At 41.3% G+C, this 25,844-nt stretch overlaps 2 protein-coding genes across 7 annotated transcripts in view; one reads left to right on the top strand and one right to left on the bottom strand.

Moving 5' to 3' along the window:
- Positions 1-25,844, top strand: part of LOC125457253 (AP-1 complex subunit sigma-2) — a 63,857-nt gene that overhangs the window by 28,911 nt on the left and 9,102 nt on the right. For 2 of the 6 annotated variants that reach the window (XM_059650496.1, XM_048541222.2), the window contains one exon: positions 12,027-13,425. The exons of 1 other annotated variant lie outside the window; for it this stretch is intronic. Coding sequence is in view for 3 of the 5 variants with exons in the window: in XM_048541222.2 (XP_048397179.1) it covers positions 12,027-12,074 (48 nt within the window). In the remaining 2 variants the exon portion in view is untranslated. 3 more of the 6 variants (XM_059650497.1, XM_048541220.1, XM_048541223.2) reach the window with 2 other exon arrangements.
- The window catches only part of zrsr2 (zinc finger (CCCH type), RNA-binding motif and serine/arginine rich 2), a 38,029-nt gene continuing 29,522 nt past the window's right edge, over positions 17,338-25,844 (bottom strand). Inside the window, exons 11-12 of the mRNA XM_048541219.2 lie at positions 19,647-20,568; positions 17,338-17,526 (exon numbers count right to left, since the gene is read on the bottom strand). Of these exons, the coding sequence (XP_048397176.1) occupies positions 19,649-20,568 (920 nt within the window). The 3' untranslated portion in view covers positions 17,338-17,526; positions 19,647-19,648. The remainder of the gene's footprint in view (positions 17,527-19,646; positions 20,569-25,844) is intronic.

Here is a 25,844-nt window from a genome sequence, read left to right on the forward strand (position 1 = left end):
ATGGCTGCAGGGTTCCCAGGCGGAATATGAGTTGCTGTTCCTGCAACCTTCGGGTGGCATCATTGTGGCAGTGCAGGAGGCCCATGATGGACATGTCATCTAGAGAATGGGAGGGGGAGTGGAAATGGTTTGCGACTGGGAGGTGCAGTTGTTTGTTGCGAACTGAGCGGAGGTGTTCTGCAAAGCGGTCCCCAAGCCTCCGCTTGGTTTCCCCAATGTAGAGGAAGCCGCACCGGGTACAGTGGATGCAGTATACCACATTGGCAGATGTGCAGGTGAACCTCTGCTTAATGTGGAATGTCATCTTGGGGCCTGGGATAGGGGTGAGGGAGGAGGTGTGGGACAAGTGTAGCATTTCCTGCGGTTGCGGGAGAAGGTGCCGGGTGTGGTGGGGTTGGAGGGCAGTGTGGAGCGAACAAGGGAGTCACGGAGAGAGTGGTCTCTCCGGAAAGCAGACAGGGGAGGGGATGGAAAAATGTCTTGGGTGGTGGGGTCGGATTGTAAATGGCGGAAGTGTCGGAGGATGATGCGTTGTATCCGGAGGTTGGTAGGGTGGTGTGTGAGAACGAGGGGGATCCTCTTAGAGCGGTTGTGGTGGGGGTGGGGGCGGGGTGTGAGGGATGTGTTGCGGGAAATACGGGAGACGCGGTCAAGGGCGTTCTCGATCACTGTGGGGGGAAGTTGCGGTCCTTAAAGAACTTGGACATCTGGGATGTGCGGGAGTGGAATGTCTTATCGTGGGAGCAGATGTGGCGAAGGCGGAGGAATTGGGAATAGGGGATGGAATTTTTGCAGGAGGGTGGGTGGGAGGAGGTGTATTCTAGGTAGCTGTGGGAGTCGGTGGGCTTGAAATGGACATCAGTTACAAGCTGGTTGCCTGAGATGGAGACTGAGGTGTCCAGGAAGGTGAGGGATGTGCTGGAGATGGCCCAGGTGAATTGAAGGTTGGGGTGGAAGGTGTTGGTGAAGTGGATGAACTGTTCGAGCTCCTCTGGGGAGCAAGAGGCGGCGCCGATACAGTCATCAGTGTACCGGAGGAAGAGGTGGGGTTTGGGGCCTGTGTAGGTGCGGAAGAGGGACTGTTCCACGTAACCTACAAAGAGGCAGGCATAGCTGGGGCCCATGCGGGTGCCCATGGCCACCCCCTTAGTCTGTAGGAAGTGGGAGGAGTCAAAAGAGAAGTTGTTGAGTGTGAGGACGAGTTCAGCTAGGCGGATGAGTGTGTCGGTGGAGGGGGACTGGTCGGGCCTGCGGGACAGGAAGAAGCGGAGGGCCTTGAGGCCATCTCCATGCGGAATGCAGGTGTACAGGGACTGGACGTCCATGGTGAATATGAGGTGTTGGGGGCCAGGGAATTGGAAGTCCTGGAGGAGGTGGAGGGCGTGGGTGGTGTCACGGACGTAGGTGGGGAGTTCCTGGACCAAAGGGGAGAAAATGGAGTCCAGATAGGTGGAGATGAGTTTGGTGGGGCAGGAGCAGGCTGAGACGATGGGTCGACCAGGGCAGGCAGGTTTGTGGATTTTGGGAAGGAGATAGAAACGGGCCGTGCGGGGTTGGGGAACAGTGAGGTTGGAGGCTGTGGGTGGGAGGTCCTCTGAGGTGATGAGGTCGTGAATGGTGTTGGAGATGATGGTTTGGTGCTCGGGTGTGGGGTCATGATCGAGGAGGCGGTAGGAGGTGGTATCGGAGAGTTGGCGTCTGGCCTCGGCGATGTAGGGGTCAGTGCGCCATGCTACCACTGCGCCACCCTTGTCTGCGGGTTTGATGGTGAGGTTGGGGTTGGAGCGGAGGGCTGCCCGTTCTGCGGGGGAGAGGTTGGAGTGGGTGAGAGGGGTGGAGAGGTTGAGGCGGTTAATGTCTCGACGGCAGTTGGAGATGAAGAGGTCGAGGGAGGGTAGGAGGCCTGGGGGTGGTGTCCAGGAGGAGGACTTGTGTTGGAAGCGGGTGAAGAGAGTTTATTAATGTTCTTTTATTTTGTCAGAAGTTTTTAGTATTTTTGTACTGCTTGTTGATTGTGATGTTTTGAAGACATGCCAACCAAAGCTGCAAAACAGTATACATCCCCTTACAGAGAGCAGTTTGGAATTAAATGAAACTGATAGCTGCAGTTATAGGCTTGACTTCAGTCTTGATGTCTTGATCAAACTAATTCATAATATTTACAAACTTACTCAAAATCTTCTGTGAACAGCTTCTAAACCCTGTTTCAGTAATAGCTTTGGCTCAAGGTATTCTACATTCACACCAAACTGGCAGTTCTGAGGAAGGGTCAATTGACCTGAAATGTTAACTCTGATTTCTCTGCACAGATGCTGGCAGACTTGCTGAGATTTTCCAGCAGTTTCTGTTTTGGTTGAAGATTTCCAGCGTCAACAGTTCTTCTGTTCAATGAAACACACATTGGCACAGCCATAAATTAACACCAATGACATGGAAATCACTAAAACAGTATTTCTATGTGTTTTAATACATAATAGGAACATTATATATTGGTAAAAATAATTCTTTTTAATAAGATTACATCAATAATATTTTTAAGCAAGAAATGTTGGAACCTGTATCATTTTCTAACAGGTTTATTTGAAATCTCAAGCTTTCGGAGCTCTGCACCTTCTTCAGGTGAAGTCTGATGAAGGTGCAGCGCTCTGAAAGCATGCAATTTCAGATAAACCTTTTTGACTAGAAGTTGTTATCATGTGACCTCTAACGGTATCCACCCCAGTACAACACTGGCACCTCCACATCACGTATTTTTCTCATTCTCTCAAGGCTCCTTGGAGTTCTCTGTGCCAGACTCTTGCCACTGTCCTCGCTCCAACCTCAGCTGTTCCTGCCCTTTTGAGTACTGTCCCCTCTCTTGAACTATACTCTTTCTGTTTCAGAGGGAATGGTCTCCCTCCCACCCTGAAGGGGACTGTCCCCCTGAGTGCTTCTACATTTCTGTTTATGAAACCCAAGTTCTCACATGCTTCACTAACTTCTGTTAATGTTCTGCCACCTTCCAAATTTGATACACAGAAAACGACTCTTGCCCCACCCCTCCCAAATCTTGCTGCCCGTGCAGTGTTTAAAATGGTGCCACTAAGTCTGTATCGCCTCTCTCTATTCCTTCTATCAAATGCACACCCCACACCACTCTATCTTGAATTCCATCTGTTGCTTGTCTACCCATTTAGCTAGCCTGCCTGTGTTTGGTGGCAGTTGTTTTGTTATGTCCTCTCTGTTTGCTGCTACTGCAAGTTTGGTGCAGTAAACAAATTTTGGAATTTTGCTGATAGCCAGTGTTCAAGCCATTTTTATCCATATGCAATGTACAAAAACTGGATACTAGTGCTAATCCTTGTGGAACATCACTGACTACCATCTTCCACTGAGCAGCCATTTGCCACAATGTTTTCAGTCTGAGTGAGTGTTTTTATCCAAGCTGACCCTCCCATGCTGTGATACTTAGTTAATCAGCTTATTCCATGGTTCTTTGTCAGATAGATTTTTTAAAATTCATGTAAACAGCATCAATAGAAAAGAGTACATTGAAGGATGAAAATCTTGTCGGGAATTTTTATTTAAAAAATTAGTAGAATTTTAACCATTAAAAATTAAAACAGATGAAAGGCAACTCTCCAGGTAGCGTTGACCAGAGCGGGGAGACTGTGAAAAGAGTGCACCAAAGAGCAAAGAATGAGAAATGTGCAGACTTCCAAAAGGTTCTATAAGTGTATATATATTTTTTAAAAATTGCTGGTGCTATGTGGAAAATGTAAATTTCCTGAATGCTGGAAGTGCTTTCTCATTTTTATCTGTAAGTAAAACTTGTGTATTTGAAATTGGGTTTCATATGTAGCTATCTGTTTGCTGCAATGGAGCCAGGGTGTAAAAGCAACGTATACCAAGAATACGCCTACATTTTGTAGAGAGGGCAGGTGGGGCTAGTATTTTTGTATATTGCCTGTTTATCTCTCTCTGGATACTAATGGCTCTATGTTTTGTGTTTCCTGTGTCAAGAGAATAGATGGGATAACATTGTGTTGACTTTAGAGAGATTCTGAGATCAATACCAAGTGCTTCTCTTCAGACATTCAGTTGGAACAGCTTTCGGTCTGCTGTGTTTAATAAGTTGAATTTTCTTTGTCTTTGGGAGGTTAGCATTTAGAGCCTCCTCATCCCAAATTGACAAGTGGGTTGTAACTCAACTTGATATGAGACTGTTTACTGCTGCCCTTCTATTGTGAAGGATATAAAGATATCGTTTCCCCTTCCTCTTCAGTCTTCCTTTTGCTGTTCAAACACATTGTACGTTTTCATCAATGTTTTTGATATGTGAATGTAGCCATTAACTGCTTAAACAATCCTATGCTGATAATTTGCTGCTCTCATTAACCAATGTAATCTGTGTCTGCAAAATATATTTTTTAAAAGTGTATTTTTAATTAACCAGGGTCCTTGTTTCAGCATGCTGTTATTTGTGGCCTCTTAATCTGCTTTCTGATTTTAAAATCATGGTGACAGGCCTCAGCATTTTTGAATTCATTCTGCATGGTTGACCAGGAGTGTAACATCCGTTATCACTTTTTTTTATACAGACTCTGATTTTCACCCAGCAGTTGTCAGTGTTAATATGATCTGCATGCTGTTCACACAAGACGATGTTGGCATTTTATTTCTTTTGTTCCCCTGTAGCCACGCCACGAATATTTTAATGTTCCTGTGTACTAATGCCTTGGCTTATCTTGCGTGGTGGTGAATCAGAGGAGGTGACGATGGCTGCTTTGCTGTTGCTGGAATGCTATCCTGGCCTGTGTGAAGCTGTTCATTTGAATATAACCCAAATAACTTAAAGTAACAAGAACATCAGTGCTTTGCTCTTTACGTCCTAGCAGTCCAGTGTATGTAGGTTTTGAAGGGTGCCGTATAAATGGCAATTTTGTTTTCATATACGAGTAATTTATGTCTGTGCTGTGTTCATTTCAATCTTGTTCTTTGTAATCCTTGTTCTAATCATAAATCCGCAGCGTTAACTATGTTGGATTTACCACTATTGGCCCTTTTTCATCTGGATTCATTTGTATTTTAATAGACATCAAGCAGCGTTGCTGCTCCAGGTTTTGACCCCTTCTGGAGATCTTCCAGACTTTGGTATATGTGATTATCTATGGTTTTTTGAGTCTGTATTTACAGTCACTTTTCCAAAAAACTGGTTATTAAAATGGTTATAGATAGTTACTGCATATTTCTAGTGAAATATTTGCATTGACCTCTATGGGGGTTTGCAGAAATTGGGCATCAAAAAATCCAAATCCAAAATCTGATTCCATCGTAGACTACATAATAAATGAGTCAGACAGGATTAGAATCGATTTGATCTGGAGCATAGAAAGCTAGCTGCTGTTTTGCTGTTAATAGAGGCCACATTGTTCAATCAATTGTCCTGTACCCTTTGAGTTTTCACTTAGTTTACTAGTTGGACAAAAGTAACTCTTAAAAATATACATTTAAATCCATATACTGACTAGTTACAGTAGGTGGAAACATTCAGCTTAACTGCAAATTTCTGACTGACATTCCTTTTATGGCCATAGATATTTCTGGCAGCTATATTTATAGGATGTATGTTGTAAGACAGCCTGCTGTTCCTCAGTATGTACCTGAAGTGATTGCAGTCATTATGTCTTTAATAATTTGTGTCATGGCTCTTTCCTCCTCCCCTATGGATGTCAGGTAACATGTTTCGCAACTTTGAGAGGGCTGATGCATGCCACACTGAACTACTTTATTTGGGTAGGTGCGGAATATGATTGTGGGGGTGCAGGGAGAAGAGTAACTCTTGCCACCAAGAAACGCTCTCCCAGGAGAACCATGGTGTTTTTATTTTGTCTTGCTTGAAACCACTTTGTTTTCTGGTTGGAGGTCTTAGCTTTACCAAAGAGAGATTCTGTTTATGTGGGATTCTTGCCTCTGCTGCCCAACAAATGCATGTTAGCTTCAGACATTCTGTAACAATGCCAATTATTTTTGCTTGAATATTCCCATGTTAGTTACGATTCAAAGTTGTGTTATCAGTGCAGTATTACATCCTGGAAACAGCCTCTTCTCCAGCAATATGATCCTGATATCAGTTTTGAAGGCATTTTTCAAGCCATGAGGGACCCTATTATTCCAATAAGATTACAATATAAGTAATATAACCCAATGCTCTGAGCTTATGTTTTATGATTAAGTTCAATTTGTCAAATGTTGGATTGTAGCATGTAGTTAGGTGGAAACTTTTATTTGAATAGAGGGTTTAATTTGTGTTATTTGGCCCTCCACTCATGTTTGTTTGTCATCCCGACCAATTTGGTATGTATTTTCTCCCCTTTTGCCATCTCTAGTTTGTCGTTACAGTCAGCACTATAACCGAAGAGTTGCCCGTGTACAATCAAACTGATACAGCATGCAGTCCATGAGAGGCTGAGAGGAAATTTGGTCATCAGGTGGTGTGAATAAAACATCAGTGGTGCAGAGAGATGAGCAAGCATTAAGTGCTGACATCTGATGCGTACAAGCCTGTTAAAAAGCAACAAAGGAGAGTAAGATCAGTGCGGAAGCTGCAATCAGTCGTGGGGACTGCTGCCAACATATCAATGCAGTAGTGATGGTCTCGTATTGCAAAGCTAGGGTCACACTGCATCTAGCCCATCTCTTAACAAAATTGGTTGACAACCATTAACATTTCTCCTTGTGAAACTAGTTTATAATAAAGGATCTTGTTTGAAGCTATGAGTTAGACACCTTCTTCCATCTTCCCTGAAAGCTTGTGCAAAATCCCATTAAATTAGACTTGATCAGGAAAAACAGTATTTGATGCAAACCTTCCAGAAACCAGTTTCACTGTGTCTGAGCAATAGGTAACGTTAACCATGACCTAAAATATACATCTATTCCTGTTTTAGAGATATGTTAACTAATATTGTTGATATTTAACTATTTATTGCAGCATTTATTTTTCTATTAACAAGATTTAATTGTATTTGTATTGCTTTTGGAAGCTTTGAAGTAAAGTCATTTCACTCATGCTAAGTAAACTGAACGCTGCTTTCCAAAAAAGTACAATGTCATTTGAACAAATCAAATCTATATGTATTAAGGGGTAGGAAAATTTCTGGTAGCAATGTACCCCAATTTAATGGAGTCTGTTGCCTTTGACATTTGTGCATTTTCTTTTTGTCTTCCCAGTCCCCATGTCCTGAAAGAGATTGCTTCTGCTTTTAGTAAATAATTGATCTACAATACTATTATCCTTTTGGCATGTGCAGCAATTTTCTGTATGCCTTTCTCAGGCATTAGATCAATGTCTGAAAGCTGTGACGTTAAAAGCTACTCCACTTATTAACCCCTTCAGATGTGCTCAGCTCTGTCAGTTTCTGTGACCATCCAGATGATTGCAGGTGAGCACACCCAAAATACTTCCAGTTCCATATCAGTCAGTTTGCCCTTATCCTGAAATTCACATTTGTGAAACATCCTCTTGATTCACCTCCACATTGGCTTGAAATGAATGTAGGAACTGTGGATTGTATCTCTTCAGTGTTCACTGATGGAAGATATAAGCTATGCTCCTAATGAGTTGATGTAGATGCAAGCAAATCTTTTAATCGTCATAGACTAACTGAGCACTCTCAGAGTCACTTACTATGTTTATTATAATCATTTTTTAAAATTTCTAGTGGTACAAAAATGAGTATTTAACATCGTGTTTCCATATAATCAGATTATTGAGAAATTGATAGCTTTATTTAGGATAGCAGTAAAGTTCCTCACTTTGTGTGAAATGGGGTGGAGAAGAGGAAGTATTATCCTAGACAAGGTAGTATTACAGTTCCATGAATGAAGGTGCATTTTGGGGATCATTTCTGTTTTTAAAGTACAGACTTCTGACTTTCTTAAACGTATATATTTTACACTAACTAGTGTTAGTTCTGAATTCTGCTGGGACTGAATTTTGGCATTTATTGCTGTGCGTTGAGCTGATTGAAACGGTTAATGGTTTTAGTGTTTGTAAGTAACAGCTTGCTTTAGCTTATGTTTTATAAAATGCACGCTTCTGGCATGTTATAAATAAAAACCTTCCTGCATGCATCAAATGCTGTTTTCTGTGGCTATGATTTCTATGCATCTTTGCTTTTAATTGCTAATCTGTTGTGTATTTAAGGTGTTTTACTAATTAGAAATGGTGACAATGCTGAATGATCATGGTCATGATGAACAGCAGCAGCACCTGCCTTCAAAGGTCTATGAATATAAAACATAACCTTGTTGTAACATTGTCATTTATCAGTTTCCATAGTTTCTACTTTCATCCTACAAGTTCATGGCCATCCAAGGTTTGGCTTTAACGTCGGAGATTATTGCACATCACTGCTCTGGTTAAACTAATTATCCACCAGTCGGGGAGGGAAGCTTAGTAAATTCAGTTTAGATTCTGTAAGCCATATGGTTGTTTAGCTCCTTTTCTTCCCCTTGTAACAAATGAAGTAGCATATACTAAGAAGCAGTTGTTGGGTGTTTGCAAATAATTTAATGTTTTGGCTTTAAATGCTGGCACTCAAAATAGTTATTTAAAACGAATGAATAAAACAGAAATTGTGGGAAAAACTCAGTAGGTCTGGCAGCATTTGTGTGGAGAACGCAGAGTTAATGTTTAGTGACCCTTTTTAAAATGAATAATCCTGTTTTTACATATCCTATTGTCAGGTGAATCTGCCTTAATGCTACTTCATAAGAGATGAGATCTTGAGAGAGCTATCCCAAGCTTTTACCCAGATTAACCTGTGAAGCCATGGCAATCAGTGATAATACCTTAAAATCATATTAATTTAATAAAAACAAGATGAGCTTAAATTTTTATCAGAATTTTTTAAATTTATGGACTGTGAGCCAATTTAAAATTATACCAAAACCTCTTCATTGGTGAGAATTCCTTCAGTTGAGTGAATTATTGTTCCTTTAGTCTGTCTGTCCTGAAATTCAGAGAGGTATCTTCTTATATGGCTCCATGCAGGAAAATGGCAAGCCTCTTGTCCAGTGTTCCTGCTTTTTTTTAAAATTTGGTTGAGGGACGTGGGCATTGCTGGATAGGCTAACATTTATTGCCTATTCCTAATTGCCCTGGAGATGGTGGTGATGAGCTGTCATGAAATACGACAGTCTGTGTTGTGTGAGGCAACGCACAGTGCTTTTCAAGAAGATTACAGGATTTTGACCCATGACAGTGAAGGCACAGTGCTAAGTTCTGAAGTTCCAAGTCAAGCTGATGAGTGTGACTTGATAGGGAGCTTGCAGGTGGTGGTACTCACTTGTGTGCACTGCTGAATTTGCTCTAAGTGGTTGAGGCTACAGTTTTAGAAGGCTTAGCCAAACACAGTGAGTTTATGGCTTGTGCAGGCATTCTGTGTTTGAATTCTGCAACCTAGTTTACAAGAGACATTTCTTGTGAATCCAGTTAGAGTAGCTCAGAAGTTGTAGTGTCAAATGCAGAGATAGCAAGCTCATGTTTTGCTCACCAGTTGAAAGCACAATACATTCAATAAATCAGCATTAATAAGTTTTATATGAAAAAGATACAATGAAATGTTCTGCTTCAAGTTGAATCCAAAATTATTGAATTAACCTTTTGAGATTGTGATAGAAAATTGTATGCAAGTTTTCTGTATCATTACACTGTTTTGACTCTTGATGAGCTAAGCAGTACAGTATAGAAAAATTCAGACCTGACATGAAATGGTTCCTGTAATGGCCATTGTTAAGAGGAGAGTCCTGTGACATAACTGACATTTTCTCATTATTACTCAGTTCCAAGAAAACAATGCTTGGCAGTTCGATTCATTTGTATTAATTCATGCCCACACTGTGTGCTGTGCCTGCTTCACTCTGGCAGGAGCTCAAATGGAATTAAGCAGGTGTTAGGCACCAGACAGAAATGAAAATACTCATGTCCGCCTGCATTCTGCATCAGATTAAAGTGCTAGCAACCATTGGCTGGGCTTGTATCTCAGAATTATTTGATTTAATTAACTGTTTACTTTGAGCAAAGGGGACCATTTGCAAATCACTAATTTAATTGACTTATCCCATTAACAGAAATGTGTTTTATAACTAACATGTTTAAACTATTGCTGCTATTGAATTAATTAGTTCAGTTCAAATTTGAGAATCCTGGACAGTGTGCTGGTTAAAGAAGTTATCACATGATTTATATCCAATTTGGCCATCCTTGTCGATTCGGTCAAGTTGTAAATATTTGTGGTGATTTTTGTTGAATGTTTATTTAGAGTAGTGCCCAGCATTGGATGTCCCTTGAACTACGTGGCGCTTCGGATTTTGTTTGCAGCTCCTTCACTCCCATCTTTCACTTTAACTTTGTTTTCATATTCATGCCCATCTGTGTCATCGCAGAAAAGAATGAGTTGACACAAAGGTAAAGGAAGTGATCATTGAAGTAAAATGTTTTCAATTCATTTGCAGCTAGGTAAATGGGCATTTTAATGTAAAGCAAACCCTTCAACTTAAAGACCTGAGAGAGCAGCCTGTGGTGACTCTTCCCTCTGCAGCAGGTACTTAGGTGCTTGATGCCTCACCACAGGCAAACCAGCTGCTATTGGGCACACTGAATGGACTATCTGTGAACATGTTCTTTCCCCACATTATGACAACATGCTTGACGTGTGAATATCCTACCTGCCTCATGCTGCCTGTGTTTTCAGTACATGCAGAATGTCTGTTGCAGTGTTTTGTTGGAAAAGTTATGTCGCTGTTTTGGCAAACATAAAATGGAAAGCTGAGATAATGGGAACTGCAGATGCTGGAGAATCCAAGATAACAAAGTGTGGAGCTGGATAAACACAGCAGGCCAAGCAGCAGCTCAGGAGCACAAAAGCTGACATTTTGGGCCTAGACCCTTCTTCAGAGGGTCTAGATGAAGGGTCTAGGCCTGAAACGTCAGCTTTTGTGCTCCTGAGATGCTGCTTGGCCTGCTGTGGTCATCCAGCTCCACACTTTGTTACCTTATAAAATAGAAAGCAATGATTCTCCTTCGTGTTATCGCCATTCACTCTCATTTAGCATCACTTCTGAAGCATTCCTTCGGGTTATTTAAGGAGGAGTACAATAAAAGCTCTCCATTATAATAATTTTCTATACTAATTTAAACTCTTGAATCTTTTAAAAATTATTAGAGTGCAGGATTTCTGAGTATTCAAAACTAATACCATGTCATCTTGTGGTGTGCAAAATTATTTGTGATGCTACACTCTCCACACCTCCCACCCTAAAATTCTTCCCTGTTGACCTTATCTTCCCTGCCCTCAAATTATGGGCATGAAATGCTGTAGAAAACTGAATAAAAATGCTTTCCAACTAACTTCAGCATGCTGATATGTTTTCTTTCTTGTCCTTTTGCCATGCCCCTAATTAGGATACGAAAGTAAGTTGTAATTTTGCATTGCCTATGAATTCCAAGTGTGTTAAAGCCTTCTGACTAATACCCACTCATTCTCTTTGTAAAATATGTACTACTTGTGGAAACCTACGGTCTCTTCTCCCCTCTGCATTGGTATCCTATTACCTGGGTTTGAACTCTCAGTCCTCCATACAGGGATTGCTCTTGGTTCAGTTTATTAATGGGGGAATGCAAAGCAATAACCAGATTTTTGTCTCATTAAGCAAGTTAATAGGGCATGTCACTGCAGGCTGCTCATTCCCCACTTCCTGAGTGCCAGGTTCCATAAATGAACACAACATCCTCACTGTCATCGATACCACTGTCATTGCACTAAAAGTGGGATGGGAGAAAATAACTTTGAAATTGAAGCAGAAAAGCATTGTTAAATTTTATACATGACATTCTCAAGCTTACCATCTTGTTCTCATGATTTTCTGTTTTCTCTTTTTTTTTGCAATTTTTTCCCCTTTCTCGCACAAAATAATTGACTCCAACACTCATTCTTTTTGTTTAAAATTGATTACCAAGATGTTTAATTTTGCCTCCACAGGAAGCTGAAACTCCTCGTAGCGTGCTGGAAGAAATTGGACTCACATAAATGTCTCGTTAAAGTGAATGTTAACTCAAATATTCTGATCTAGATTTCACTGCTTTAATTGTGATGTATGGCTACTATTGCAGGAAGCTGTCTCTTGTTTTGTGTATTTTGGTTAGCAGAAGTTGAACTTGCAAACATTTTTCATTAGAAGATAAAAAGGGAAACAATATATTTTTGAAATCAATATTTGAGTTCACTGGAGGCTTGGCTGAAATTCAATGGTTTGACAAAATGAAGACTTTAAGTGACTATTTAAGTAATGTGACCATTGGCAATATTTGATCCAAGCTGCAAACTAATGGGTCTGTCTAAAAACCTCCTGATGTTCCTGTTTTGTTGGCTCAAGGAATTGGACATAGCTGTTTCTTATCAGTTTCTGTCAAATGCCAAGTTTACCCTCCTTTTGCTAAAGTCAATATTCATCTTTGGATTCATGAGTGCCATGTGATTTTCTTTTGTTTCTCACATGTTCAATCTCAGTATATGCTCAAAATCAAAAGTTCAGAATATACCAAAGCAACCAGTGTTGACAACTATTTTTGTGTTTTGTTAAACAGTTTATTTTTTAAATGCAACTGTCCTGCCTACATTTGTGGGCTTGATCTATTTTGTATTTTTAATAATTTTGATCTGTCCTTAAAGGTCACATATCAGTTTAGCATCAGGAAATGTAAAGGCGAGGAGGAAAGGGATTGTAGTATACCACTGAACTAAATCATGTTAAAGGAAAATTCAATTTTCATTGAGCTAGGATAACTTTTGATATTGTGAGAGCTGTAGCTCTTTGGTCTGATAGCCTCACTTCTGTCTGGCATTACTGCCTCTCATCAGAAGTAGAAGATTTCAGATGTACTGATGTTTACATTTTTTTTAAAAAAAACTATATACTGTGTTCAGCACAGATTCATAATTTTGCTATTCTGAATATGTAAAAAAAAAAGTACAATTTACAAAACAAGTAACGGTAGTTTTCAATAGTGGTGAATAATTTTGACTTTTTTTTTTCCAAATCATGTTTGCATTTTCTTGAACTGAGCTTGGTCCTGTGATGATTTATTTGATGTTTGTCTTTGAACCTCCTTCAGCCAAATCAAGCTGTTCAACTGGTGTTCAAACAGGTGTCTCAAGTTTTAATTTTGGTTAACTATTCATTAGCTTAACTGATCTGCGTTCTGCAAAAATGTAGCGAGTTTTAGCTGTTTAAATGTTCCTGACTAGCCAGTGCTGGTGTAAAGCTAGGTGGTTGTCCAGTGGTTTAATGCCTTCATTTTCCATGAAAACAGGAGTGAAAGTGTTATATCATCAATGTATAAGACTGAAAAATAAATGTCCTCACTAACATGAAAAGAAATCTGGTGTACATTTAAACTTGAGGACTTCAGCTGATTTATGTACTGTGAAACATATTTCAACCATACAGAATCACATTTTATGTAGTCTCCCTGTGATGTACAATTCCTGATGCTAGCTGCAGTAGTTTGCAAATTTTAGGTATTTACTATTCCTTCTTTTGGAGGAATGGGTTCAAAGACGTTATTGTGGCACTTCTTGGCCACTTGATGCATTTAACATGGGTGAGCACAGATAAGAATTTGTTTTTACTTCAAAGAAAATAAACTGAGTTTGTTAACAGAAGAGTAGGGACCCAAAATGATGGTTGTGTATCTGTAGGTCCTCTTCTGAGCAGTGAGTTGTTGTTGGAAAAATATTACTGTTCATGAAAATGTGCAGTATGGAAATGACTAGATATTTTGTGTAGCAGTAACTCATTAGTTGCAATAGCAGTTGATGCATTCCCAACATAGAACTAGTTATAAAAAATATCAAGATATCAAGGTGGAGAGCTGGATGAACACAGTAGGCCAGGCAGAGGAGCAGGAAGGCTGATGTTTTTGCCAAGACCCTTTTTCAGAATACATCTATAAAAATATCAGAATTTCCAAGGAAGTATAAAAGAAGCAAAGACCATGTTTTTTTTAAGCAATTCTAATCGACCTGTTGAGGCACGTCCTACTTGACAGGTGGTGTGAGAATCTGGACTTTGTATCTGAGTCATACAGCATGAACCAGACCCTTCGACCTGTCCATGTTGGTAGTCTCACCTGCCTGCTCCTGGTCCATATCCCTTTGAATGTTTCCTATACATGTACTTATTTGAATGTCTTTTAAATGATTGTAGCCACATCCTCCACTTCCGTGGAATGAAATTTTCAATGTGAACCACCCCTGTCCTTTTTTAAAAAAAATACTGGCTCCATGTATTGTATAAATCTCTCTCCTCACACCTTAAAAATGTGCCCCCCATCCTTGTGAAAAGACAACCACCATTAACTCATTCTTTTATAAGCTTCTAGAAGGTTGCTGCTCAACCTCCTATGCTCCAGTGAAAGAAGCCTATCCAACCTTTCTTTATAACTCGGAATGTTGGCTGGAAATTGGGACCACCTGAGTGTCCTTGTGCACCAGTTGCTAAAGTTAAATATGCAGGTGCAGCAGGCGGTAAAGGCGGCAAATGGTGTGTTGGCCTTCATAGCAAGAGGTTTTGAGTACAGGAGCAGGGATGTATTGCTGCAGTTGTATAGAGCCTTTTGTGAGTCCATACCTGGAAATACTGTGTGCAGTCTTGGGCTCCTTTTCTGAGGAAGGATGCTGCTGTTCTCAAGGGAGTGCAGCGAAAGGTTGAGCAGGCTGATTCTGGCGATGGTGGGACTGACGTATGAGCAGAGATTGACGTGGTTGGGATTGTTTTTGCTAGAGTTCAGATGAATAGAGGGGGCAGGGGTGGAGGATGGATCTTATAGACTTACAAAATTCTAACAGGACTGAACAGGGAGGATGTTTCCGATGGTGAATGTGTCAAGAACCAGGGATCACAGTATGAGGATTCGGGCTATATGATTTTAGAACAGAGATGAGGAGACGTTTCCACAGCCAAAGAGTGGTGAGCCTATGGAATTCATAAATGCCAAAACAGTGATCCCATTCAGCCAAAGAGTTCGGGGGAGAAAGCAGGATTAGGACAATTGGCCATGATCATGAAGAATGGTGGAGCAGGCTTGAAGGGTTGAATGGCCTTCTGTCTTCTAGGTTTCTGCTTCTAAACCTGGCAACATCCTGGTAAATGTCTTCCAAACCCCCTCCAGCTTAATAAAATCTTACCTATAACCGGGTGAATAGAACTGGACACTGTTCCAGAAGAGGCCTCACCAATGTCCTGTACATTTCCCAACTCCTGTACTCAAAGGACTGAGCAATGAAAGCAAGCATGCCAAACTCCTTTCTTTCTAACCACTGTCGATATGTGATGCAAATTGCAAAGAAGATCCCTGTCTTCTGCTACCCAAGGCCTTACCATTAATTGTATAAGCGCTACCCTTGTTTGTTGTACCAAAATGCAAGACCTCACACTTATCGAGATTTCAATTCTGCCATTTTTCAGTCTATTGACCCATTTGATCCAGATCCCTTTGTAATCTTAGGAAACCACCTTCATTGTCTACTATGCCACCAATTTTGGTGTCAGCTGCAAACTTGCTAACCATACCTTTTGTATTCTCATTCAAATCATTTATATAAATGACAGACGAGGATCCAGAACCAATCCCTGTGAAACACGGCTGATACAGGCCTCCAGTCAAGAGCGTAGAAAGCTATGTGCAACCGTTTAACAAAACCCTATGGTCCATCATCTTCTGCCATATACTCTGGCTTGTATGAATTGCTCAGACCACTGTCTGCCCTTGCTTAGCAAAAATTAGAACATTAGTGGAGAAACTATAAATCACCACAAAAGCTGTCAGTGTACTTTCTGTTGCTCAGTGACCTGTTCACTTCCTGGGACATGTACACTACTAATGGAGAGCTTCTGTGCTTCATTCCCCTTTTATCTACAGATCCTTTTTGGCTTTCCAGTTGCTGGAAGCCTTTGAGCACCTTGGGAGGGACAGGAGATGTAGGATGTTCCAATGGTGACTGGGCTTGCAGTTGGTAATCATCTAGCCTCTGTTTTCCAAGCCTTGATGGCAAGTAGCCATGGTTGTTCTTTTAGATTGGAGGGTGATGTAGCTCACTGATATTTCAAAAGTAAAGAGAGAAACGAGGGGCGCTTAGATCAGTTTTAATACATCATTTGCTCAAATATAGACTCTAGCAATTCACTTAGGGTGACTGAACATTGTTGGAATGTTTCAGTTGATCAGATCAGTATGGATTTGTAATAGATAGGCATGTGTAATTGAAATATATCTAAGAACTGACTAAAGCAGACAATGGAGGGATATGTAGGGATATTTGCAGTAGCCAGGCAACTATTTACAAGTGAAGAATGTAATGGAATACATTTCACTTGCTCACAAATCCAGCTATGACACTCAGTGTTCAGCTTTGCTCAATACAAAGCCATCTGTCTTTTTAAAAAAAACTCCACCTTCTGAAAAGTACCAGATACAAAAATGTAGTGTCATTAACTGGATTATAAAAAGCAAAGGAGTGCAAGGGTTAGGCCTGAAGCAGCATCCTGTAAAGCCACAACATACAGCTTTAGCTGTTTGACAGCAAGTCACCAATGATGTGATACCCCTGGTAATGTATTGGATCAAAGCTCTGCCATACTGCTTACCAAAGTTTGTTCAATACTTTCAAGCCCTTGTCTATTGCCCAGAAGGATGGCAGTAGCTGTATGGGACCACCATTACCTATTGTTCTGACCTGTTCTTGTAGTTACTGTATTCATAGGGGTAGTCCAGTTCCTATGCAATGGCAACCTCCAGAATGTTGATAGTTGGGAATGCAGCAATGTTAATATAATTGAATAGGGTTATGGTTAGATTCTGTCTTATTGGACAGATTCTGTCTTATCTGGGGCTCATACATGTCATTTAGGAACAGGATGAGTCATTGTCTGGTATGTGTGGGCCATGAATATTACTTCCCACATTTCATAAAGATATACAGCGCTTCCCGTTAGTTCATTCCACATAAGCATCACTCTGTATTGAAAAAGTTGCCCCTCAGGTCTCTCTCAAATCTTTTCACTCTCACCTTAAACCTATGCCCTCTAAGTGGACATGAAGATTGTCAGATCTTTATCCATGGGTTGAGCAGCCTGTGACCTAAAGTGAGCACTAACTTCTTATTCCTCAGCTCTTCAATCCCACAATGGCCTTGACTGAATTTGAAATTTCACAGAATGGTTCCAAAAGTAAATTCTCAGTCAACATACAAAATAACAATTTGACCACGTCAGACACAGATTACTACCAAGCCACAATTAACTTAAGTCCATGAACTGGTGACAGTTTAATAGTTATCAAAATAAATATAAAACAAAATGTATAGAACAGACAAGTGAGAAGAATTATAAATGGAGTTTGTGCATTGTCCCCTTGTGTAGTCTTTCTCAATTTTGTAGTTGATCATTTCACAAACTTCTAGATTAGGTTCAGTCTCAATTCTGAAATACATAAATTAAAAATAGTTACCTTTTAAACACACTTTACTTCACCATGGAGGATGCAAATAATTTCCTAGAAGTAGCTTTAAATCAGGAACTGAAAGGAAGTAAGAACTTAAAAACAACTACAATCATCAGAGAAGAGATTACTGAGAAAACTCTTAGAACTAATAACAGGCATAGATAGGGTTGAGTTTGAATCTTTTTCCCAAGCGCTGAAATGTCTAATACTACAGGGCAGCAAAGTAAGAAGGGAAAGTTCAAGGAAATGTGAGGGGCAAGTTTTTTTAAACATAGTACATGGTGCCTGGAAACGCACTGCCAAGGGTAGTGGTGGAGGCAGATCCATCAGGGGTATTTAAGGAGCTTTAGGTAAGCACATGAATATGCAAGGAAAGGGGGGGGGGACATGGACCAAAGGCACACAAGAAGGGATTAATTTGACGTCATGTCTGGCACAATATTGTGGGCTAAAGGGTCTGTTCCTGTGCTTTTCTATTTTCTTTGAGGGGGACCAACGCTGGTAAGTAAATTTGCTGATAATAAAAAGATAGTTAGTTAGAAATGTATGTTGTGAAAAGTGACATGAGATTGCAAAAGGATAGAGATAGGTAAGTAAGTGGACAGTTTTGATCGTCTCATTTAAGAAAGGATGTAAATGTGTTAGAAGCAGTTCAAAGAAGGTTCATTCAACTGAGTGGGGTGGAGTGAAGGGGGTTATTTTGAGGAAAGGTTTGAATAAGCTGGGCCTATAATCATTGGAATTTATTAGAATTAGAGGTGACCTTATTGAAACAAAGAGATCCCAAGAGGACTTGACAAGGAAAGGATGTTTCCCACTGAAGATAGTGGTGAAGAAGAATTCTCTCTTTGAGGGTCATGAGTCTTAGGAACTATCTGTCCCAGAAAATGGTGGAGGTGGGCCCCACAATACTTTATGATAGAGGTAGGTAGATTCTGGATTTAGAAAGGAGTTAAAAGTAATGGGGTAGGCAGGAATATGGGATTGGTGCCACAACTGATTGAAGGGGCTGAAGGATCTCATCCTGTTCCTAAATGACATGTATGAGCCCCAGATAATAAAATGTGAGGCTGGATGAACACAGCAGGCCAAGCAGCATCTCAGGAGCACAAAAGCTGACGTTTCGGGCCTAGACCCTTGTGCTCCTGAGATGCTGCTTGGCCTGCTGTGTTCATCCAGCCTCACATTTTATTATCTTGGATTCTCCAGCATCTGCAGTTCCCATTATCTCTGTATGAGCCCCAGTTTCATTTCCCTAAAGCTTCTGAGATTTGACATGATCACACTGTCTTATCAGAGCTGCTGTAAGTGATTCAGAAGAGCTTACTAACTTGTATGCATTGTCTGAAATGCAAGAAAACTTTCCTTTAGGAAGGAAACGAGGTTTAATTTGGTATCACAAAGCAATTAACTTGCCTTTCAAAATTTAAAAGCTTATTTACAGTCATCAAGAGGTGGTCTTTTGATTCACTGAAAGAACAGCCATGCTTAATTATGTAACCCTATACCTTCTATATCATTAAGTGCCATTCAATTGTTTTACAATTATTCATGGCATCAGCATTTTGGAATTCATTTTTTAACCATCCATTTTAATGAGAAACCTGGTTCCTGTATTCTTGTACTGCACCCACTGAGTTTTAACAATGTTTGCCAACCCCAAAGGTCACTCTTCACTAACTGTTCCCCTCTGTCACTCCCACACACCACTTTTGCTGATGCGTATCCCACCATCCACACAGTGCCCCTTCAGTCACTGACAATCTATCATTCCTACTGAGCCGCTAATCCCCACAACTCATTTCTTGACTGGTGTTGGAATCCCAGTATTCTCATCTGATCTCTAATCAGCGAAAACCTGAACCTCCTTGCACCCTCTGCCAGCATCCCAATTGTCACACTATGAACAGGAACACAGCATTTTACCCAACATCTGTAAAGAAGACCTAAAGTTTTTTTGTCTCCCACTCAACGAGACAGATGCAAAAACACCAAAATATCTGTCCAGCTGAGTGCAAGAAGCTCCAGCAACATTCTTTTCTGTGATGCTTGAGGTCTGTTTTACTATGCAACTGAATGTCTTTAAAAAATAAGTTACCTTCACTGATTTATGGCTTCTGTTTCAGCAGTCTCTTCTAGTTTGGCAGGCGCTGTTAAATCACTCGCTGAGCTCTTTGTACTTGGAGAAGTGGAGAGGCCTCGTGCTTCAGGATCATGTGCTGGGATTTGTGCATCCTTTTCTAATTGACTAACTGGAGAGTTCCTGTGCTCATCATCCTGCCTCCTTGTTTTGGAGCCTTTTGATTTACCATCAGCCTTGCTTTTGGCTTTCTTCTCTTTCTTTGCTCTCTTTTTGCTTTTTTTGTCCTTGTTTTCAGATCCTCTCTTCCTTTTCCTATTCCATCCAAGAGGGCTTCTACTTCTGGATCGTAGTTTACTTTTACTTCTGCTTCGTGATCGTTCTGTCCCTAATCCCCTGCTGCCAGACCGGTCTCTGCTTGTCCTTTTACTTCGGCTTCTGGATCTAGATTTACTCCTGCTCAATGATCGTTCTTCGCTTATGCTCCTTGACCTACACCAACTTCCATCTCTGCTTCTCGATCTCCTTCTCTCTCCACTTCTGCTTCGAGACCTCTGAGATCTGCGTGTTTCTTTACTCTGGCTTCTACGGTACCTCTCTCTGCTTCGTGATCTTCTTCTGTCCTGACTTTTACTCCTGGATCTCTGTAAACGTCTTCTATCTTTGCTCCTGCTTCGTTTTCGTTTTCTTTCAGACTCTCCAGACCTTCTATGTGTCTTGTCTGGACTACAGCTGTACCGCCTCCTGGATCGACTGTGGTAATCGTGACGATAACTTGTTCTTTCACGCCTCTCAAAGTATTTATTAGAATAGGATTTGGTCCTATCTGGTGATATGTAAAGGTCTCGGTCAGCCTCCCAGAACTCGCTGTTAGGATTCCTGAACACGTGAAGAAAATTGCAGTGTTTTCCTCTGGGGCATTTGCGTCTTTCATACAGTCCTGTTAACAAGAGTTAATAAAACTTTTACAAAAGGTTACTAGCTCCTCAAGTCATTCAGTTAGCAACAAACTGATTCCACATCATGAAAGTGAAATCTCCTAGAAAAGACTAGAGACTAATACCTATTAACTCAGGCAGCCAGAGAGACTGGCAAATTCAATGAAGTAAATTTGGATTATAGGTTCATAGACTCTGGTCCACAAGAACAACTCAATTGGTCCCACTCTCGAGCCTTCTGAATATTTGCAGGGTTACAATCTCATTTGTAATCCAATTCCATTTTGAAATCCATGGTTAACCCTCCCAACATCACACCCTCAGTCAGTCCACTCCAGATCCTATCTGTTCACTATATAGAAACACTTTTTTCCTATTTCCTTTGATGAAAGAATAAAACACCTTTAATCTTGAGCTCTTTATCCCTTCAGTGACTGGAGCAGCCTCTCACCATCTGTTCTATCCTGAACCTTCCTCATTGTGAACACCTCCATCAAATTTTTGAAAGGACAGGCATGAGGGACAACGTGGTGGGATAGGATAATTAGTACAGTATGGAATTAGTACAAGAGCAAGAAATGATCTTGGATCAGAAGACGTAGAATTGTCTGCGTGGGGGTTATAACTAAAGGGGAAGACGACACTGGTAAAAGCTTATATGCTCCCTAACAGCAGCTATACAGTGGGGCAGAAAATAAATTAGGAGACAGTGAGGTCTTGTTTAAAAAAAAGGTAGTATACCAGCGTGGGAGATTTTAATTTTAACATACGTTGGGATAGTCAGATTGATAAAGGTAGCCACCAAGAATTCATAGTTCATATGAATTCATATTTGGGACCATCTAGAATGTTGTGAATCGGAGCTGGGATCAGGCCATCTTGGATTTGGTGATGTGTAATGAAGCTGGTTTAAGAAAGGATGTCAAAGTAAAAGATTCCATAGGAAACGGTGCGCATATGCAAGGAGTTTGTCTGGTATGGCAGCTAAACCTACAATATGGATCAGTATGCGGGAATGTAATATTGCTACAGTCAATGAGACATGGTTGGAGGAAGGGCATGACTGGCAGCTCAACATTCCAGGGTACAGAAGTTTCAGGCATGATGGTGAGATGGAACAGATGTGGGAGAAATGCATTATTGATTCAGGAAACCATCATGACAGTAATGAGGGAGGAATGTCCTAGAAGGCACTTCAAATGAGGCCATCTGAGTACAGCTTTGAAATTAAAAAAGGGCAATTACTTGGCTGGGATTCTGCTACAGGCCTCCCAATAGTCATAGGGAGATGCAAGTGCACATATGTGGATAAATCACAGAAAGGTGTGAGAGGGGTAGTAGGAACTGCAGATGCTGGAGAATCTGAGAAAGGTCTAGGACCAAAATGTCGGCCTTCCTGCCCCTCTGATGCTGCTCAACCTGCTGTGTTCAACCAGCTCTACACCTTGTTAGTTAAGGTGTGAGAGGAATAGGGTTATGGTTGTAGGGGATTTCAACTGAAAGGGTTAGACTGGGTGCATCCAGAAAAGCTGCTCGCACCAGTCTGTCAATACTTCTACTAGAGTTGGGGCATAAGGAATGAAGCTGTTCAAGTGTTTGAAGATTCAGTAGGCAAGCATTTTGGGGATAGCGACCATAACTTTATAAATTTCAAAGTTATTATGGAAAGGGATAAGGTGGTGAGGAAACGGGGGGAAAGCTAACTTCAGTGCCATTATACAGGATCTGGCAAACATCGACTAGGAGCAGCTGCTGTAGTTAAATCTACATTTGGAAAGTGGAAGAAAAACAGAAATTGCTGGAAAGGCTGAGCAGGTCTGGCAGCATCTGTGGTGAGAAATCGGAGTTAACGTTTCCAATCCAGTGACCTGTCCTCAGAACTGAACCTGAAACATTAACTCTGATTTCAGTCCACAGGTGTTGCCTGATCTGCTGAGCTTTTACAGCAATTTCTGTGTCCGCTTCTGATTTACAGCATCCACAGTTCTTTTGGTTTTTATTTGAAATGTGCAAGTCTTTTGGGCTAGTGTGTTCACCTAAGAGTGAAGGACAAGGATGGTAAGTCCACTGACCCCTGGATCAAGGGATACAGAAAAAGGATGAAGCGTGTGTTAATCTTAAAAACAAGAGAGGCTCTTCAGAAGTAAAGACAGTGTAAGAGGTTGCTTGAAAAGGAAATTAGCTGGCCAAAGAAGGGCCACGAAATACCTCTGGCAGATGAGACCAAGAAAAATCTCAATGATTTTTATAAGTATATTAAGGGTAAGAATTCCCATGGAAAAAGTGAGACCTGTCAGGGACAAAAAGGACAACCTGTGCATGGAGCCAGAGGACGTGGGTGAGATTATAACTGACTATTCTCATTTGTATTTACAAAGGAGAAAGACATTGTAGTAATGGATTTCAGTTGGAGTGGTGAGGTTCGAGAACATGTTAAGACTAATAAGGAAAATTAGATGTTTTAGCGGGCATAAAGATGCACAAATTCCCAGGTTTGATTCGATGTGTCCTAGGCTGTTTTTTTTTGGGGGGGGGGGGGGGAGAGAAGGGAAGCTCAAGGTAAGAGATTGCTGAGGCCCTAGCAGATATTTAGTACTTCACTGGCCACAGGTGAAGTGCCAGATGACAGGACAATGGCTAATGTGGTTCCTTTTCAAGGACAGGAGAGATAGGCCAGGTAAGGTAATTACAGACCAATGATAGGGGAATTATTGGGAAAAATTCTGAGGACAGCATTAAACAACACAGAAATTCAGGGATAATCAGCATGGATTTGTTACAGAGAGATCTTGTCTATTTTAATTGAGTTTTTTGAAAAAAATTATGAATTAATTGATGAGGTTAGTTGAGTTGATGTGGTTTACATGGACTTCAGCGAAGCCTTTGACAAGGCCCCACATGAAAGGCTGTTCCAAAAAGTAAAAGCCCATGGAATCCAAGGCAAGTTGGATCCCAAATTGGCTTACAAACAGGAAGGCAAAGGGTGACGATAGAGAGTTGTTTTTATGATTGAAAGCCAGTGACCAGTGGTGTACCACAGGGATTGCTGCTGGGATGCTTGCTTGTTTGTTTGTTTGTTAGTTACATTAACAAGTTAGATGTGAATGTGGAAGGTATAACTAGTAAGTATGCAAATGACATGAAAATTGCTGGTGTTGTGATAGTGAGGAGGATGGTCTCAGGATACATTCTGATACTGATAACCAGTAAATTGGCAGGACAATGACAGATGGAATTTGATCCTGATAAGTATGAGGTGTTACATTGTGTGAAGTCTAATAGGGAAGGATATACACAATGAGGGGCACTTCGGAGCACAAATCCATTGAACCCTGAAGATGTCAGCATCTTCAGGGTGGTGAAGAAGACATACAGGATGCTTGCCTTCATTAGCCAAGGTTTAGAATATAGGAGCAAGGAAGTTTTGTTACAACTTTTATAACTCATTGGTTAGGCCACAAGAATACCGTGTGCAGTTCTGGTTGCTGCACTCTGAGAAGGACGTGGTTGCACTGGAGAGGGTGCAGAGGAGATTCATCAGGCTGTTCCCTAGGATGGAAAGTTTCAGTTATGAGAACAGGCTGGATAGACTGGGAGATAGTAAGAACTGCCGACGCTGGAGTCAGATAACACAGTGTGGAGCTGGATAAACGCTGCAGGCCAGGCAGTAATAAAGGAGCAGGAAAGCTAACGTTTCGGGTCAGGACCCCCTTCAGAAATTTCTGAAGGAAATGATGAAGGAAAACTGGAAATAAGGTAATTAAATCTAATGGACCCCACAGTTTAAGTACAAAGTTGGAAAACACAATAGCACTTCACTGAAGACTGCACTGATGATGTTACTGAGTAGGGTAACGAAACATCTGCAAACTAATGAACTAGCTCAACGAGTGAACCAACTACAGCATCCACAACCTGAGCTACAAATTACTCAAGAACCTTAAAGAGTATAAAGTCAATAGGAGTACACATAAGGTGGAAATCAGGAGGGCAAAAAGCGTTTAAGAGGATTCCACAAATATATAAATGACAAAACATTAACTAGAGAGAACAGGACCCCTTAAAGATCAGCAAGGCCATCTATATGTGGAACTGCTGTGAATGGGGGAAATACTAAATGAGTATTTTGCACCAGTGTTCATTGTGGAGAAGGATGTAGGGAAATAATAAATAGCGGTGTCTTAAAATGTCCATATTACAGATGATCTAGCCACCACCCTTGTCATTCATTCAATGGTGTTACCATCAACATCCTCTAGGTTACCAATTACACTCACCATAAACACAGTCACGAAAAGAAAGGTCAGAGGCTAAGAAGACTGGGCACAAGAATAAAAGGCACAAGGCAAGAGTGTGATAGAATACTCCCCCCATTTGCCTGGAAGAGTGCAGTTACACAATACTTCAAGTTTGACACAATCCAGGACAGGTCAGCCCAGTTATTTGGCACCACATGCACAAATATCCATTCCCTCCACCACTGATGCTCAGTAGCAGTGCCAAATGGCCAAATATCCTCAGACAGCATCTTCTCAACCCACAACCACTACTATTTGCTGAGAGTTTGCATGTTCTCCCCATTTCTGCTTGGGTTTCAACTGGGTGCTCTAGTTTCCTCCCACAGTACAAGATGTGCAGGTCAGGTGGATCGGCTATGCTAAATTGCCCCATAGTGTCCAAGAATGTGCAGGCTAGATGGGTCATGGGGATAGGATGAGAGGTGAGTCTGGGTGAGATGATCTTCAGAGGGTCAGTACAGACCCGATAGGCTGAATAGCTTAAGATAACACGGTGTGAAGTTGCATGAACACAAAAGGCCAAGCAGCATCAGAGGAGTAGGAAAGCTTGGCGTTTCGGGTTGCAACCCTTCTTCAGAAATGGGGGAGGGGAAGGGGATTCTGAAATAAATAGGGGGACGGGGGGGGGGGGGGAGGCGGATAGAAGATGGATAAAGGAAAAGATAGGGTGAGAAGAGACAAACAGGTCAAACAGGTGGGGTTAGAGCCAGTGAATGTGAATGTAGGTGGGGAGTTAGGGTGGGGATAGGTCAATCCAGGGAGGACGGACAGGTAAAGGGGGTGGGATGAGTTTAGTGGGTAGGAGATGGGGGTGGGGCTTGTGGTGGGAGGAATGACTAGGGAGGCGGGGACAAGCTGGGCTGGTTTTGGCATGTGGTCGGGGGAGGGGAGATTTTGAAGCTTGTGAAGTCCACATTGATACCCTTGGGCCACAGGATTCCCAAGCAAAATATGAGATGCTGTTCCTGCATCTTTCAGGT

The sequence above is a fragment of the Stegostoma tigrinum genome, chromosome 12, assembly GCF_030684315.1.
Source record: "Stegostoma tigrinum isolate sSteTig4 chromosome 12, sSteTig4.hap1, whole genome shotgun sequence".
NCBI classification, from domain to species: Eukaryota; Metazoa; Chordata; class Chondrichthyes; order Orectolobiformes; family Stegostomatidae; genus Stegostoma; species Stegostoma tigrinum.